The sequence below is a fragment of the Equus quagga genome, chromosome 9 (assembly GCF_021613505.1).
Source record: "Equus quagga isolate Etosha38 chromosome 9, UCLA_HA_Equagga_1.0, whole genome shotgun sequence".
In the NCBI taxonomy this organism is placed as follows: domain Eukaryota; kingdom Metazoa; phylum Chordata; class Mammalia; order Perissodactyla; family Equidae; genus Equus; species Equus quagga.
In genome coordinates this window covers 80,113,092-80,130,896 of record NC_060275.1, presented here as the reverse complement: position 1 = coordinate 80,130,896, position 17,805 = coordinate 80,113,092, and the positions used below count along the sequence as shown (strand labels likewise).

Genomic DNA, 17,805 nt, shown 5'->3' with positions numbered 1-17,805 from the left:
TAGAATTTCACAGTGTGAAGTATAGGAAGTTGCTTGATATGAATTAAAATGTTGGGTATTCAGAGTTGTGTAGTGATAAAGCTAAGAGGGCTAATACAGGGAAATACTATGGAGGGATCAGGAAGTGATGGGGAGTGGTATTCATACTTTTTTTTCCCTTTATTATGTAGTCCCTTCCTAATTTTAGTTTTAAAAGTGGAAAGATTGAGAGTGATATAAATACTAGAATAATGAATACATAATAAATAGAATAATGAAATAAAACAAGAGTATAAAATTTTCTGTAGCAATGATTTTCACACAAGGACATAATGTAAATAGCTGGCTCTGTCAGGGTGAGGTTTCAATATACAGGAAATCAGAGAGTTGAATTTCTTGATTAAAGGTCACTAGAAAGATAACTAGTGGAAAGCTGTATTTCACCAGTAGTATATTTATGTTTTTATCTTGGTATCATAATTTAAGAGTTTTTAAAAAACAAGAAACTTATATTGTATCTTTATAAGTTCCTGTACTACTCTCTCCCCATCCTTGGAAGTCCCCTTACCCCTAAGATTCATTTACTTCCTAGTTTTTGAGGACACAATTTTATGTGTTAAAGAATTTTAACTCTATCTGAACTTTTTCAGATGCTGGTGAGTCTAATAAAAGAGAGAATACTACCACAGTGGGTAGTTTTGGAGCTGGAAAGGGTTTTGGAAACAGAGGTAACCTGCTTATTATATCTTATGGTTAAAACTTGTGACCCCCCCAAGTTTTCCAGTCTTTGAGTTCATATTTCCCTTTAATATGCATAGAAAGTTTGTGCCTTTCCCGAGAATTTGTGAGGATCATAAGAGAAGGCTTTCATTTTCTTAGTCATAGTTTAGAGTAGCAGTCTATGCTGCTTTGGATGTGTCTGCTATTCCATTTAGCGTTTTTTTTTTTGATAGCCATGCTACTTGCTGCAGCATCTCTTCAAATTGTTTTACCCTATAGGTGAACCCCAGTTTTTTCTTCTGTACTCAAGACTCTCTTCCCCCAACCCCCACATAAGAGATCCATTTTATGCTCCTGAAGGTGAATTTGAGTCTCCATCTTTAGTTGAGCAAAGAACCAGTAGAAGCTTTGAAATTACTTTTTTTTCCTTAAAGATTATAGATCAGAACTTAGGCAGAATTTACGATCAAGACCAATAGTTTGTAGGTGGAAGACTTTCCCACGCATTTTGGAAACCCAGAATTTGACTCTCTTGGGGCGGGAAGTATGGCGGGGAAGAGGCAGTTGTAGAGGACCGTAGAATATAATTCTTTTCTGAACGAGCTTCAAAGATTGCAAATATTTAAATGAATAAAATAACTCAAAACTTAGGTTTTGTGATAAGATACCCTTTCTTAGGGATTATCTTTATTTTCAAATTATGTATCTGATTAAGGAAAAATTTTTTTGTCATACAATCATATATTGATGCTTTAGGGTACTTACTTTTTTATATGCTAATTCTGTATTAAATTTCCACGGAGTTTTATGCTGGAAGGGACATTAGATTTTGTTGAACCTGACATCTTAAGTGACTTGATATGTTTACATTCTGCATATAAATTTAACATCTGTCAAACAGTAATTGATTAGTCTCTGTATTACAGCAGCCATAGTTTAATATATTTAATATTTTATAATTTTGATTAAATAGTGATTGACAGGCATCGTAGATTGACATTTAATTTTGAGGTGTATTAGTCCCTGAATATCTCTGCAGTAAAGATCATTTTATTAAGGCTCAGCATTTTAAGATTTTATGAAATATTGCTGATGGATGCTTTTAAAATTAATTTTAGAGACATGTCTCTGTGCTCCAGAGATGTGTAAATCTAGCCACAGAGTTTTGTTAAGTGAGAAATTTGAAGTCAGGGCTGGATGAAAGATTGTTTTTAATTTTGTAAACAAAAAAATGTTGGCAAAATTTCCTTGTTACTGAGAAGGGAAAAATTATTAAATATTGGATTATAGTTTAGTTGTCCTCTGGCAGATGAAGAGATTGAGTTAATTTATAAAATTAAAAAAATGTTAATATTTTGAATAGAAATTTTATAATGGTTATACTGACATATGCCCCTGTTTTGCTCATGTACCTATAGAGGAATATATGACATTTGAAGTGATATAACATTTGGCTATCATTTTAACTTTACTAAATTGACACAGGCAGAAATTGTAATACAACCTGAATGAGTTCTCGTTCACTATTTATGTATATAATTATATGTGGTTTATCCTATTTTAAAGGGGCGTCATTGACGAGTAGTCCTGTAAAGTGTTTTTTTGTTTGTGTGGGTTTTTTCCCTCCAAAGAGGTACAGGTAACTTGTTTTAAGAAATTTGCAAGTTTAATTATATATTTTTTATAGATTTTTCAAACAAGTTTGAAGAAGGTGATACCTCTGGTTTCTGGAGAGGTAAGTTTAGTGTTTTTTGTAGTGACGTTTAAAATTTATTGTCCAGAGTACATGCTAAAGAGAAACTAAGGTTAAATATCTTAGTCTGTTCCAATTCTGATTTATTTAATAAATAAAGTTTTATTTTAGTTCTATAAAGTTTTATAAAGCGATTTTATAAAGCAGCTATAGCCAGATCCTTACCCAAGAATTCAGGCATCCTAATTTGGCCTGTTGCCACCTCCCTGAATCTATGAGGTGCAGCTTTTGAATGCTTTGCTACCTTAAGGAAAAGGGGACAGTTGAAAGAGCAAGTAAAGAATCAAAGCTCCACTTTCATATATAAATACAGCTTGGGACATATAGGTCCCTCTTCAGACTCAAATAAGTCTTGACAGTGGAAAAAGATTCATGAGAATGTGAATCACTGCTGAGATCAAAGACGTTTCTGTGAAAGTTACTGACACTCTGGTTTGGAGGAATACAGAGAATGATAAAAATAGAGTAATGTTATCAGAAGATAGATTACAATAATTAACAGTGCTTTGCCAGGAGAACCTGAGAGAGTGGATTTGGGTGAGGCCTTGGAACCTGTATTTGAAAAGCATCCCTGGTGATTCTGATGCCTCTTTTGTTTGGTAACCACTGATCTATGGAATCTTTGTAGCATCATATGTTTTGGAGTTCCAAACTTTGTTTCATGTCCTTGCTCTGCCACCTGCTAGTTGAATAACTTAGAGCAAATTACTTAATTTCTTGGAGCCACAGTTTCCTATTCTGTAGAATGGAGGTCACCCATTTTATAGGAGTTGTTAGGCAGACTAAGGGAGAATGCATGTAAAAGCATGGAGTTTAGTACCAGACACATTCATGGTAAACAATAAGTGGCATCTATCTTCATTAAGTATTTGAAAATTGATCTTTGTATTATCTTTGATTCTCAAAATCTGAACCAAACCCAGACCTGATCACCTTAAAACCCTTTGGGAATAAGGTAGGGTTTTAATATATCAAATCAGGCTGTTTCCTCAAACTACCGCCAGTCTCATTCTCTCTGCTTCTGTCTTCTTTTTCTCCTTTCCCATTCAAATGAAAACATGCATAACATAGAACTAATGTTTGAGAGAAGAAACACATCACCATATTTATTCTTTTCTATTTTCCAACTTTTAATTAATATTCAAAAACATTTCCACTTATCAAAGATCTTCCTCCCCACTTGGGGCCAGAGTGCTCTTGAGCACAAATTCCAGTTTCTTACTGCACTTGAGAGAACGTGTTTTCCAAAATGGTTTCCTTTCTTCCCTTTGGTCTACTTTCTTCTGTTCTCATTCTTAGTTCCCCTAAAATAAAAAATTATATATAAGGATTGAATTTTTTCATTCTCACAATTGTTTTTGGCAAGCCCAGGAGCAGGTTTAGATAGCATGATAGAAACTTTTTCTCTGCACACAAATGTATAGTGTTTTGTGGTTGTTATTTTCTTTGCTGTCTACTTTCCCCTGCCTGGTATAGTGTAATGATTAAGGAGCTCAGATTTTGAGTTGGACACCCTAGGTTTTAGATCTAGATCCTCCTCCTCTTCCTGTCAGTTGTGTTATCTTGAAAAATGTATTTAACTTCTCTATATTTCTTTTTCTCTATTTATAAAATGAGGATAATACCCACCTCACAAGGTTTTTGTGAGGATTTAAAAAGTTAATATATACAGTTCATTTAGGACAGTGCCAGACATAGACTAAATTCTGTAGGCATTGTAATTACTATTATCTTTATGTAATTAATAGGTTGTAACTAATCTTGAGATATTATCTCATTTTTGTTTGTGCTTGGCTTTATTTTCTAATCCTACGGAGATTCTCTCTCTCTCTCTTTTTTTTTTTTTTTTCTGAGGAAGATTAGCCCTGAGCTAACATCTGTGCCAGTCTTCCTCCACTTTATATATGGGTCACTGCCATAGCATGGCTGACGAATGGTATAGATCTGCACCTGGTATCCAGACCTGCAAACCCGGGCTACTGAAACAGAGCATGCTGAACTTAACCACTATACCACAAGGCTGGCCCAAGATTATCTCTTTTTTAATAACTTTTTTATTTTGAAATAGTTTGACCTAAAAGAAGTTGCAAAAATAGTACAGAGGATTTCCTTCCCTCTTCTTGTACTGTAATTGTACCCTTCACCCTAGTTCTAATGTCATTAGCTTACTTTAATTCCTGAGTTGGTCAAAGTAACTGTAGGTTTGTTTTAGGGGAATAATTGGCTACAGATAATTTGGGACCTGGCAAGGAGAAAGAGGTCTAACATTAGTTCATAGGTTTTTTCTATAAGGCAATAAATGTTAGCTATTATTATCATTATTCTAGGACCATCCTTCTTTCCAGAATTCATTCTTTCCTGTTCAGCTCTCTTGTAGTATTAAATCCTGCTTCTGAGAAAATTGTCTTGATGTTAGATGGCTCTTTAGGAATATTTGTCAGTTGTTGATGTCACTTCAAATAGGAGCCTGCAACAAGATGTCTGGGTCATTGTTTATAGTAAAACAATATTACGTAGATTAGTACTTTTGCACAGAAACTTAACTGATTTCTTGTAATCTGTTTAGCCACTTGCTGTCATCACTTTGGCTTAAAGTTCTCATATATTAAACGTTAATGACATATACAAAGATCCCTTGAAACCATCTCTGTATTTCCCAATCATGGCTTTGTTGGAGTCTTCTAGAAAGCTTAAAGTTATTGCTAAAAGTTGTATTAATAACATAATTTTTTAATTTTGAAAAATTACTCATTTCTTGTTGTCACTCTACACTATGAAAATAAACATCTCTGTGGTGGTTTCTGGGAATTTATTTTTAACAAACTTGCCAGATAATTCTTAGGCAGCTTTTGGAGTAGATCCTCATACCACTATTTAGAAACCTTAGTATGTGTCATTAAAAACAGAAAAACAAGGATGTCCCCAGATTCTTTAGGGTGAATGGAGAAAAGTTTGCATATATTAAAAAAAAAGCAATGTCTCAGATTTATTAAGAAAGACAAATTACAGAAATAATGACATTATAAAAAGAATAGAATAGAATTAATTTGGTCTGTGGACCACATCTGAGAGCCACTTGACTACTTAAAAGTTTAGATATTTCTGAAACCCTTTTAAGTCAAACTGACATTTATGAAATTCTTATTTTTTGGCTTGTGCCTAGCACCTGGAGAGTAGTGGGTTCTCAGTCATACGCTTAACATTCAATATTTGGATATGTTAGGTGATTTGTATAGGGAATTGACTAAATAATGTCTTTAAATTTTTGTTAAAATTATTTCAAGAATTGTTCATATTTTAACTTATGAAAATAGTTATTTTTTCTTACTAATTTATCTTGTGACAGTGCTATTTTTTAGATATTACATCTTTAAAGTTAATTATTTAGATGCTATTCACATGTTAAATTTTTATTCAAGAGTCTAATAATGACTGTGAAGATAATCAAACACGGAACAGAGGGTTTTCCAGGAGAGGCGGTAAGAACCATGTTTTGGAACAATTTGTACTTAAGACAGAGGTACTAAACTGACAAAACTGATTTTGGAAGAGCTTAAAGAAAGAAAAATTCTTGGCGGGGGGGAAACTTGGAAGAAAAATACTTTGCCATATGTTTTGTGCTATTAATACTTGACTGAATATTCAGTCGGTGTCCCTCCTTCTACTTTCTAATGTCACTGGATTTTTTTTCCCCTAAGATCCCCAGAATGTGCTGTGAAGTATAGAAGAGGGACTGAGTGAATCATGGTCAGTCACAATATAGATGAACTGGAATGTCTTCGTCTCTAAATAGGATCATTGGAGATGTTGAGGAGGGAAGAAATTGTAGATTACCTTTTTCTAGCAGTACTCCACCATACTCTGTTAGTTGTACCTCTAATGAAGTTGAGGTGAGATGGTATAAAAATTATCATGCTTAGTTCCTGATTATCTATAGACAGACATGTTAAAATAGCAACAACAAAACCCACAAAAAATAGTGAATTTATCACAAAATTTCTACAGATATGCCAGTCTACTTATGATAAAATAGTTTATTGTTTTGGAACTCCATAGAAATCAGTGTTTTTGCTGCAACTTGAGGACATCGTTTTTCCTTGCTCATTGGATGGTTAGCTTGTTGAATGGCAGGCCCTCCATAGTGAAGTTGGCACTTGCTGTGGCTTTCAGTGTAGCCTTGTTGGGGCCATGAAGTGGGGAGGAATTTGGTGGTGAGTGAGGGGTGGCCATTTGTCATATAAATTGAGTCTTTTTATAATAATTTCAAGGGGCTGTGTAATGATGGGGAAGAAATTTAGCTAAGAAAAAACCAGACTCCTAGGATTGCTTTTTTCCCCTTTTTAACAAGCAATTTTTGACACTTAATGTTCCCAAAATGTAGCTATTTAAATTTTTTTTTGTTTTCTGCAGAGCAGTGAATATCTTCCTTACTATTACATTTTCTTTAAGTCAATTTAATTCATATTTAAGTGAGACAATCAAAAATCAGTTGCAGCTAGCTCTGTGTGCTTGATCCTGGCTTATTGACTAGTATAGGGTAACTAGCAGGGACACAGTCATTTTTCAGTCATTATTCTCTGTAGATGAATACATTTTGAGAGAAGGAAATTTGCACATGGTGAATAATGAGTGTGTGTGTAAATGTAAGTGTATCTAAGTTTACATTGAGTATGACATGATATAGAACCAGACAGGTGCATGTATCATAAATGTATAGCTTGGTGATTTTTCAGTAACTGAACACACTTGTGTTCGATGTGTTCCCAAGCATCCAGATCAAGAAATAAAAATTACTAGCACCTCAAAAGCCCCTTTCATGCTCATTTTCGCTCACTAGCAACACCCTCCCCCAGCCAGGTTAAGCTCTCTTCTGACTTTTAGCAGCATGGATTAATTTGTCTGTTTTTGTACTTCATATAAGTGGAATCATACGTATACTCTTTTGTGTCTGGCTTTCACTTAATGTATATGTGAGATTCATTCATATTGTTGGTTGCAGTTGTAGATTATCATTGCCTTTGCTCTACTGTTCTGCTAATGTTGGGTATTTGTATTTCTTCCAGTTTTGGGCTATTTTGAAACTGTTGCTGTGAACATTCTACTACGTTTCTTTTGGTAACATTGGTATATATTCAGAAGTAGAATTGCTGGCTCATAGATTATGTATGTTTTTGGCTTTAATAGCTATTGTCAAATGTTTTCAAAGTAAATATGCTAAGATACACTCCCACATCCTCACCAATACTTAGCATTTTCGTTTGCTTTCATCTTAACCATTCTGCTGAGTGCATGGTGGTGTATCTCGTGTTTTTAATTTGCGTTTCCTTGATGGACTAATAAAACATGCAGTGTTTCATATGTTTGTTGGCCATTTCGGCTTCATTTTTTATGTAATGCCTATTCAGGTCTTTTGCCCACGTTTCTGTTGGCTATCTTCATTTTTACCTTTTTACTTGTAAATAAAACTTACATATAATTTGCAAGAATAGTACAAGTAACTCCTGTATAACATTTATATTAGGAGTCTTTTAGTGAATAGATGTTACTCATTTTAATCAAGTGCAGTTTACCAGCCTTGTCTTTTATGGTTAGTGCTTTTGTTTTTGGTCCTGTTTAAGAACTCTTTACTCCTAAAGTCATGGAGATATTCTCTTCTATTTTCCTTTTAAAACTTTATCTATTTAGCTTCCACTTTCAGATTATAATTCATCTGGAATTTATTTTTGTGGCGTAATATAGGGATCAGGGTACAGTTTTTTTCCCCATAAGGCTGTCCAGTTGATCCAATATTGCTTATTGAAAAGACTTTCCAGTCTACACTACAAGGCTGTCTTTATCCTAAATTAGGTGGCAGTATATATGTTGTACTGTTTCGGGACTCAGTTCCATTCCATTGGTCAGTTTCTCTATTTTTGCACCATTGTCATGTAGTCTAATTAGTGTAGTTTTAGAATAGGTCCTGATATTTGGTAAGTCAGTCTTCCAAGTTTGTCGTTCTTCAAGATTGGGTTATTCTTAGTCCTTTGCATTTCCATGTGATGTTTAGAATCAGTTTACTAATTTCCAGAAAACACGAATGGGATTTTTATTGGCATTGTGTTGAATCTGTAGATTAATTTGGGGAGAATGAACATCTCTACAGTATAGAGTCTTCCAAACCATAAATATGGCCATTTGTTTAGGTCTTTAATTTTTACTACTGTGTTTTCACTATTGAGTTTTTGTATGTATTTCTATACTTGAGTAGTTGATTATTTGTGATGCATATTTTTTTATTGAGCTCATACTTCATATAACATAAACTTTACCATTTAAAAAAATTTTATTGAAGTTGTAATAGTTTATACCATTGTGAAATTTCAGTTGCACGTTATTACTTGTCAGTCACTGTATAAATGTGCCCCTTTACCCCTTATGCCCACCTCCTGACCCCCTTCCCTCCTGGTAACTACTAATCTGTTCTCTTTGTCTTGTATTAGTTTATATTCCACAGATGAGTGAAATCATACAGTGTTTGTCTTTCTCTCTCTGGCTTTTTTTGCTTAACTTAATACCCTCAACGTCCATCTGTATTGTTGCGAAGGGAACCATTTTGTCTTTTTTATGGCTGAGTAGTATATATATACACCACTTCTTCTTTATCCAGTCATCAGTCGATGGCACTTGGGTTGCTTCCACGTCTTGGCTATTGTGAATAATGCTGCAGTGAACATGGGTGCATAAGTCTCTTCGAATTGTTGATTTCATGTTCCTTGGATAAATATCCAGTAATGGGATAGCTGGGTTGTATGGTATTTCTATTTTTAATTTTTTGAGAAATCTCCATACTATTTTACATGGTGGCTGCATGCGTTTGCATTCCCACTGATAGTGCATGAGGATTCCCTTTTCTCCACATCCTCTCCAACGTTTATTATTTATTGTCTTGGTGATTATAATAAGTATAAGGGGATATTTTAGTGTAGTTTTGATTTGCATTTCCCTGATGATGAATGATGTTGAACATCTTTTCATGTGTCTGTTGGCCATCTGTATATCTTCTTTGGAAAAATGTCTGTTCATATCCTCTACCCATTTTTTGATCAAGTTGTTTGCTTTTTTGTTGTTGAGTTGTGTGAGTTATTTATATATTTTGGAGATTAACCCCTTGTCAGATAGAAGATTTTCAAGTATTTTCTCCCAGTTGTTGGATTGTCTTTTTCTGGTTTCTTTTGCCTTGCAGAAACTCTTTAGTCTGGTGAAGTCCCACTTGTTTATTTTTCCTTTTGTTTCCCTTGCCCAAGTAGACGTGGTATTTGAAAAGATCCTTCTAAGACTGATGTCAGAGAGTCTACTGCCTGTATTTTCTTCTAGAACTTTTATGATTTCATCTCTTACCTTCAAGTCTTTCATCCGTTTTGAGTTAAGTTCTGTGTATGGTGAAAGATGACCTGCTTTCATTCTTTTGCATGTGGGTGTCTAGTTTTCCCACCACCATTTATTGAGGGAACTGTCCCTTCTTCATTGTATCTTCTTGGCTCCTTTGTCAAAGATTAGCTGTTTGTAGATGTGTGGTTTTATTTCTGGGCTTTTAATTCTGTTCCATGGATCTGTGTGTCTTTTTCTGTACTGGTACCATGCTGTTGTGATTCCTGTAACTTTGTAGTATATTTTGAAGTCAGGGGTTGTGAGGTCTCTAGCTTTGTTCTTTTTTCCACAGATTGCTTTAGCTATTTGGGATCTTTTGTTGCCTGATATGAATTTTAGGATTCTTTGTTCTATTTCCAGGAAGAATGTAATTGGGATTCTGATTGCATTGAATCTGTAGATTGCTTTAGATAGTATGAACATTTTAACTATGTTTATTCTTCCAATCTATGTGCATAGAATATCTTTCCATTTCTTTATGTCTTCATCTGTTTCTTTCAATAATGTCTTATAGTTTTCAACATATAGGTCTTTCACCTTCTTGGTTAAATTTATTCCTAGAGGGGCCAGCCCAGTGGTGCAGCAGTTAGGTTTGCGTGTTCTGCTTCTCAGTGGCCTGGGGTTTGCCGATTCGGATCCTGAGTGCAGACATGGCACCGCTTGGCAAAAGCCATGCTGTGGTAGGCGTCCCACGTATAAAATGGAGGAAGATGGGCATGGACGTTAGCTCAGGGCCAGTCTTCCTCAGCAAAGAGAGGAGGATTGGCAGTAGTTAGCTCAGGGCTAATCTTCCTCAAAAGAAGAAAAAATTTATTCCTAGATATTTTATTCTTTTTGGTGCCCTTGTAAATAGGATTTTATTCTTGAGTTCTCTTTCTGTTAGTTTATTATTCAGGTACAGAAATGCAACTGATTTTTGTAAGTTGATTTGTACCCTGCAACTTGCTGTAGTTGTTGGTTATTTCTAATAGTTTTCTGATGGCTTCTTTAGGGTTTTTTTTATAAAATCATGTCGTCTGCAAACAGTGAGAGTTTCACTTCTTCATTGCCTATTTGGATTCCTTTTGTTTCTTTTTTTTGCCTAATTTCTTTGGCCAAAACCTCTAGTACTATGTTGAATAAGAGTGGAAAGAGTGGGCACCCTTGTCTTGTTCCTATTCTCAGAGGGATGGCTTTCAGTTTTTCTCCACTGGGTGTGATGTTGGCTCTGGGTTTGTCATATATGGCCTTTATTATGTTGAGATACTTTTCTTCTATAGCCATTTTCTTGAGCGTTTTTTAAAATCATAAATGGCTGTTGGATCTTGTCAAATGCTTTCTCTGCATCTATTGAGATGATGGTGTGGTTTTTATTCCTCATTGTATTAATGTGGTATATCGCATTGATTTGTGGATGTTGAACCATCCCTGCATCCCTTGTATAAATCCCCCTTGATCATGGTGTATGATCCTTTTAATGTATTACTCTATTTGGTTTGCCATATTTTGTTGAGGATTTTTGCATCTATGTTCTTCAGTGATATTGGCCTGTAATTTTCCTTCTTTGTGTTGTCTTTGTCTGGCTTTGGGATCAGGGTGATGTTGGCCTTGTAAAATGTATTAGGAAGTGTTCCATCATCTTCAGCATTTTGGAATAGTTTGAGAAGGATAGGTGTTAAATCTTCTTTGAATGTTTGGTAGAATTCTCTACAGGAGCCATCTGGTTCTTAGTTTTGGGGAAAGTTTTTGATTACTGTTTGACTCTCTTGTGATTGGTCTATTCAGAGTCTCTATTTCTTCTTCATTCAGTTTTGGGAGATGGTATGAGTAAGAATTTATCCATTTCTTCTAGATTGTCCAATTTGCTGGCTTTACAGTTTTTCATAGTATTCTCTTACAATCCTTTGTATTTCTGTGGTATCCATTGTAATTTCTCCTCTTTCATTTCTAATTTTATTTATTTGTGCCTTCTCTCTTTTTTTCTTAGTGAGTCTGGCTAAGGGCTTGTCAATTTTGTCTGTCTTGTGGAAGAAACAGCTCTTAGTTTCATTGATCCTTTCTACTGTTTCATTGTTTTGATTTCATTTATTTCTGCTCTAATTTTTATTATTTCCCTCTTCTTGACTTTGGGCTTTTTTGTTCTTCTTTTTCTAGTTCTGTTAGGTGTGGTTTACAATAGCTTATTTGAGATTTTTCTTGTTTCTTAAGGTGGGCCTGTACTGCTATGAATTTCCCTCTTAGGACTGCTTTTGCTGCATCTTGTATGAGTTGATGTGGTGTATTTTCATTTTTCTCTATATATTTTTTGATTTCTCTTTTAATTTCTTCAAGGATCTATTCGTTGTTCAGTAGCATGTTGTTTAGTCTCCACATATTTGTTGCTTCCCCAAGTTTTTTCTTGTAGGTGATATCTAATTTCATAGCATTATGGTTGGAAAAGATGCTTGATTTGATTTCAGTCTTCTTAAATTTATTGAGGCTTGCCTAGTTTCCCAGCATATGGTCTATCCTTGAGAATGTTCCATATGCACTTGAGAAGAATGTATACTCTGCTGTTCTTGGATGGAGTGTTCTCTGTGTATCTTTTAAGTCCATCTGGTCTAGTTTTTCATTTAATTCCACTTTTTTTTTTGGAGGAAGATTAGCCCTGAGCTAACATCTGCTGCCACTCCTCCTCTTTTTGCTGAGGAAGACTGGCCCTGAGCTAACATCTGTGCCGATCTTCCTCTACTTTATACGTGAGATAACTGCCACAGCATGGCTTGCCAAGCAGTGCCATGTCTGCACCCGGGATATGAACCGGTGAACCCCGGGCCGCTTAAGTGGAATGTGCAAAGTTAACTGCTGTGCCCCTGGGCTGGCTCTAATTCCACTATTTTTTTGTTGACTTTCTGTCTGGATGAGCTATCCATTGATGTACGTGGACTGTTAAGGTCCCCTATTATTATTATGCTCTTAATAGGCTGTTTTAGGTTTTTTAATAGTTGCTTTATGTACTTTCATGCTCATGTGTTGGGTGCATATGTATTTATAGGTGTTATGTCTTCTTGGTGGAGTGTCCCTTTTATCATTATATATTGCCTCTCATTGTCTCTCATTGTCTGTTTTATCTTGAAGTCTGCCTTGTCTAAGTATGGCAACACCCGCTTTCTTTTGTTTGCCGTTAGCTTGGAGTATCGTCTTCATCCTTTCACTCTAAGCCTGTGTTTGTCTTTAGAGCTGAGATGTTTCCTGGAGGCAGCATATTGTTGGTTCTTGTTTTTTAATCCATCTCAGCACTCTGTGTCTTTTGATTGGAGAATTCAGTCCATTTACTTTGAGGGTCCTTATTGATATATGAAGGCTTAATGCTGCCATTTTATCACTCGTTTTCCGGTTGTTTTGTATTTCCGTTGTTTCTTGTCCCATGTATTTGCAACTGCCAGTTCAGTTTGGTAGTTCTTTATGATGATTTTCTCTTTATTTATCATTTGTGTCTCTGTTATGAATATTTTGTTTAGTGGTTACCATGAGATTTGTATAAGAAATGTCATAGATGAGACAGTCCATTTTCTGATAGCCTCTTGTTTCCTTAGTTTAAGCTGATGCCACTCCTTTCTGTTTCTCCTTCTAAGTTATTCTTGTCACAACTTATTTCATCTTGTGTTGTGAGTTTGTGGTTAAAATGACAAGATTATAGTTATCTTTGATGTTTTTCTTCCTTTTATATGTAATGTTAAAATGATTTGCTAACCTGTTCTGATAGGGACCTGCAGTTTTCTGATTTTGTCTGCCTTTTTATCTGCTTGCTCAAGGCTTTGTAAACCCTTTCTTTCTTTTTGTTAAGGAGTGAGGGCCTTCTTGATCATTTCTTGTAGAGGGGGGTCTTGTGGTGATGAACTCCTTTAGATTTTGTTTATCTGGGAAAGTTTTTATTTCTCCGTCATATCTGAAGGATATTTTCACTGCATAGAGGATTCTTGGCTAAGTTTTTCTCTTTCAGAATTTTGCGTATATCATTCCGCTCTCTCCTAGGCTGTGAGGTTTCTGCTGAGAAATCTGCTGAAAGCCTGGTATGAGTTACTTTGTAGGTTATTTTCTTCTGTCTTACTGAGCTTAATATTTTTTCTTTCTCATTGACTTTTGCCGGTTTTACTAATATATGCCTTGGAGAAGGTCTTTTTACATTGGTGTAATTAGCAATTCTCTTAGCTTCTTTTACTTGTCATTCCAGCTGTTTCTCCAGGTTTGGGAAGTTCTCAGCTATTATTTCTTTGAAGAAACTCGGCTCTTTTTTCCCTCTGTTCTCCCTCTGGAATACCTGTAATTCTTACATTGCATTTCTTAATTGAGTCATATATTTCTTAGAGCATTTCTTCATTTCTGTTTAGTTTTAGTTCTCTCTCGTCTTCCATCTGAAGCATTTTTGTATTTTTATCCTCTAAATTGCTAATTCTGTCCTCCATAACATCAGCTCTGTTATTTAAGGGCTCCAGATTTTTTTTTTTTTTTTTGTCTCACTCATTGTGTTTTTCATCTCCAACATTTCTGATTGGTTTTTCTTTATAGTTTCAATCTCTCTTGTGAACAATTCCCTCTGCTCATTAATTTTATTCCTGATTTCATTGAACTGTCCCTGTGAGTTCTCTTGTTACTCATTGAGTTTTTTATTGATAGCTATTTTGAATTCTCTATCATTTAGATTGTAAATTTCTGTGCCTTCACGATTGATGTCTACATGCTTGTCATTTTCCTTTTGGTCTGGAGTATTAATATATTTTTTCATACTGTTTGTTGCTGTGGATTTGTACCTTCACATTGTGATAGTATCTGGTCTCAGATTCCACCTGCTGCCACTGGGAGTGGGGATGTCAGGAGCTGTGTCTTCTGAGCCCACTGTAATCTCTGGCCTCTGTGCCTGTCCTTTGGCATCTGTGCTGATGCGGCCAGTCTGTGATTCCCGGCTCACTTGCTTACAGCTGCTGCTTTTCTAACATATGCACTGGCCCTCTGGCTCACAGACTTAGCTGGAGCACTGGTGGAAGGAAGGGTGCTTTCTTTTTCATTTGCAATCTTGGTTAATTTCTTTCTTTTTTGAGGAAGATTAGCCCTGAGCTACCTACTGCTAATCCTCCTCTTTTTGCTGAGGAAGACTGGCCCTGAGCTAATATCCATGCCTGTCTTCCTCTACTTTATATGCGGAATGCCTGCCACAGCATGGCCTTTGCCAAGCAGTGCCATGTCTGCACCCTGGATCCAAACTGGCGAAACCCTGGCCCCTGAGAAGCGGGATGTGCGAACTTAACCGCTGTGCCACTGGGCTAGACCCCTGGTGAATTTCTCAATCTATCCTTGCTATCTGTTCTTCTGGGCTACTGGCTTGATGAAGACACTCTTGCAGTAGCTTTGCCTCCTCTGTGTCAAACTTTCCCACAGGCTGTGAGAGAACTTGGAGAGCAAAGGAGTTTTTGTGGAGAGTTGCCCCTCCCACTTCTTTTCTCAGAGCCGCACGTGTTCCCATGCCCTGGGTCTCTGCTGAGGAGGGAGAGGAGCTCCCCTTACCTCCTTCCACTTCCTCCCAGGGGATATAGCACGTCCACCTTCTGATGTATGGCTTCATGGATCTCTCAGACATCTTTTGTGTTGTGTGTGTGTCCTCTCTTGGTTTATGAACATCATTTTCATTGTATCTTAGTGGGGAGAGTGTAACGGAAGAGCTTCCTCTGCTGTGATGCTGACATCACTCTTCCAACTTCACCATTTTTTAAGTGGAGTTTGAGTGGTTTTAAATATGTTCACCATGTTGTGTGACCGTCACCACTGTCTAATTCCAGAACATTTCCCTTTCCCTGAAAAGAAACTCTGTGCCTATTAGCAGTTAGTCCCCCTCTCCTCAATTCCCCCCTCCCCTTCCTCTGGCAACCAGCAGTTTGCTTTCTGTAGCTGTAAATTTGCCGATTCTGGACATTTCCTATAAAGGAAAGTACATGCTATGTGGTCTTCTTGTGTTTGACTTCTTTCACTTAACGTGAGGTTTTCAAGCTTTATCCATGTACCATGTGGTAATACCTCATTCCTTTTAATGGCCGAATTATATTCCATTGTGTCAATAAACAGTGTTTATTCATCAGCTGATGGACATTGGGTTGTTTCCACTTTGGGGCTATAATGAGTAAGATGTAAACATTTGTGATGCATCTTGTGAACATATGTTTTTATTTTTCTGGCATATGTACCTAGGAGTGGAATTGCTGGGTCATGTAGCAACTGTTATGTTCAACTTTTTGAATAGCTGCCAAATTGTTTTCCACAGCAGCTGCATCATTTTACATTCATACCTGCAATGTATGAGGGTTCCAGTTTCTCCACATCCTCACCAGTGCTTGTTATTGTCTGTCTTTTTGAGTATAACCATCCTAGTGGATATAAAGTAGTAATCTCATTGTGGTTTAGATTTGCATTTCCTGATGACTGTGATATTGAGCAGCTTTTCCTTTGTGTATTGGCCATTTGTATATCTTTGGAGAAATGTCTGTTCAGATCCTTTGCCCATTTAAAAAATTGGATTATTTGTCTTTTTATTTTAAGAATTCTTTATATATTCTTGATACAAGTGTCATCAGATTTGTGCTTTGCAAATATTTTCTCCCTTTCTCTGGGTTAATTTTTTAACTTTCTTAGTGGTTTCCTTTGAAACACAAAAGTTTTAAATTTTGATGCAGTCCAATTTCTTCCTTTTTTTTTTTGTTTGTGCTTTTGGTGTCATATCTAGAAACCGTTTGCCTATTCCAAGGTCATGCAGATTTTCACCTATGTTTCCTTCTAATAATTTTATAGTTTTCACTCTTACATTTAAGTCTTTGATCCATTTTGAGTTCATTTTTGCATATGGTGTGAGGTAGGGGTCCAACTTAATTCTTTTGCATGTTGATATCTGGTTGTCCCAGCACCATTTGTTCATGTTTTATGTTGATGTGTGTTGGTGTAGATCTGTTTATATTTATCGTACCTGGAATTTGTTTAGCTTGTTGGATGTGTAGATTCCTATTCTTCTTGAAATTTGGGAAGTTTTCTGCTGTTGTATTTTTTTATTGTGGTAAAATAACTATAGTATTTGCCGTTTTAACTATATTTGTGTATAATTCAGTGGCATTAAGTACATTAACACTGTTTTGCAGTTGTCACCACTGTCTGTTTTCAAAACATTTTTCATCACCCAAGCAGAAACCTGTATCCATTAAGCAATAACTACTCATACCTTCTTCCTCTCAGTCCCTGGTAACCTCTATTCTATGTTCTCTATGAGTTTGTCTGTACTAGGTATTTCATACAAGTGTAATCATACAACATTTGCTCTTTTGCGTCTGGCTTAATCTACTTAGCATAACATTTTTAATGTTCATCCATATTGTAGCATGTATCAGAACCATATTCCTTTTTATGGGTGAATAATATTCCATTGTATGTACATTTTGTTTATCCATAAGTCTGTTGATGTACACTTGGGTATTTAACTCCTTTTGGCTGTTGTGAATAATGCTACTGTGAACATTCATATACACTTACCTGTTTGAGTCATTGTTTTCTCATCTTTTTGGTATATGTCTAGAAATGGAATTACCAGGGGTTGGGGCTGGGGTAAGTTAAAATATGCAGCAGAGTTCACTGTTCTTACTGAGAATTAGGCCTTTTTTTAAAATAAATGTTCCCTGGGTTGCTGCAAGTCTTTGATTAATTTTCAGAGCTAAGAAAATGTTAATTCTGATAGTTTTTGTCCATTTTTTTCTTTTGTGGAGTCGTAGAATTTGGAGTTCCTTACTTTGCCTTTTTCGCTGATGTCAGTGATCCATATCATTTAAAAACTTTCACTTTCTTGGCTAGTATATAGAAATTCAGTTGACTTTTGTATATTGAAGTTTCAGTGACCTCACTAAATTTATGGTAAGTACTTTTTTTAAATGAAAAAAGATGTTTGTTTCTTTTACACA

General features: G+C 35.8%; 1 protein-coding gene across 1 annotated transcript in view; it reads left to right on the top strand.

Annotated features, from left to right (window-relative positions):
* Window positions 1–17,805, top strand: part of DDX4 (DEAD-box helicase 4) — a 74,088-nt gene that overhangs the window by 23,493 nt on the left and 32,790 nt on the right. The window contains exons 4-6 of the mRNA XM_046672138.1: window positions 630–707; window positions 2,387–2,434; window positions 5,872–5,931. Coding sequence (XP_046528094.1) covers window positions 630–707; window positions 2,387–2,434; window positions 5,872–5,931 — 186 coding nt within the window. The remainder of the gene's footprint in view (window positions 1–629; window positions 708–2,386; window positions 2,435–5,871; window positions 5,932–17,805) is intronic.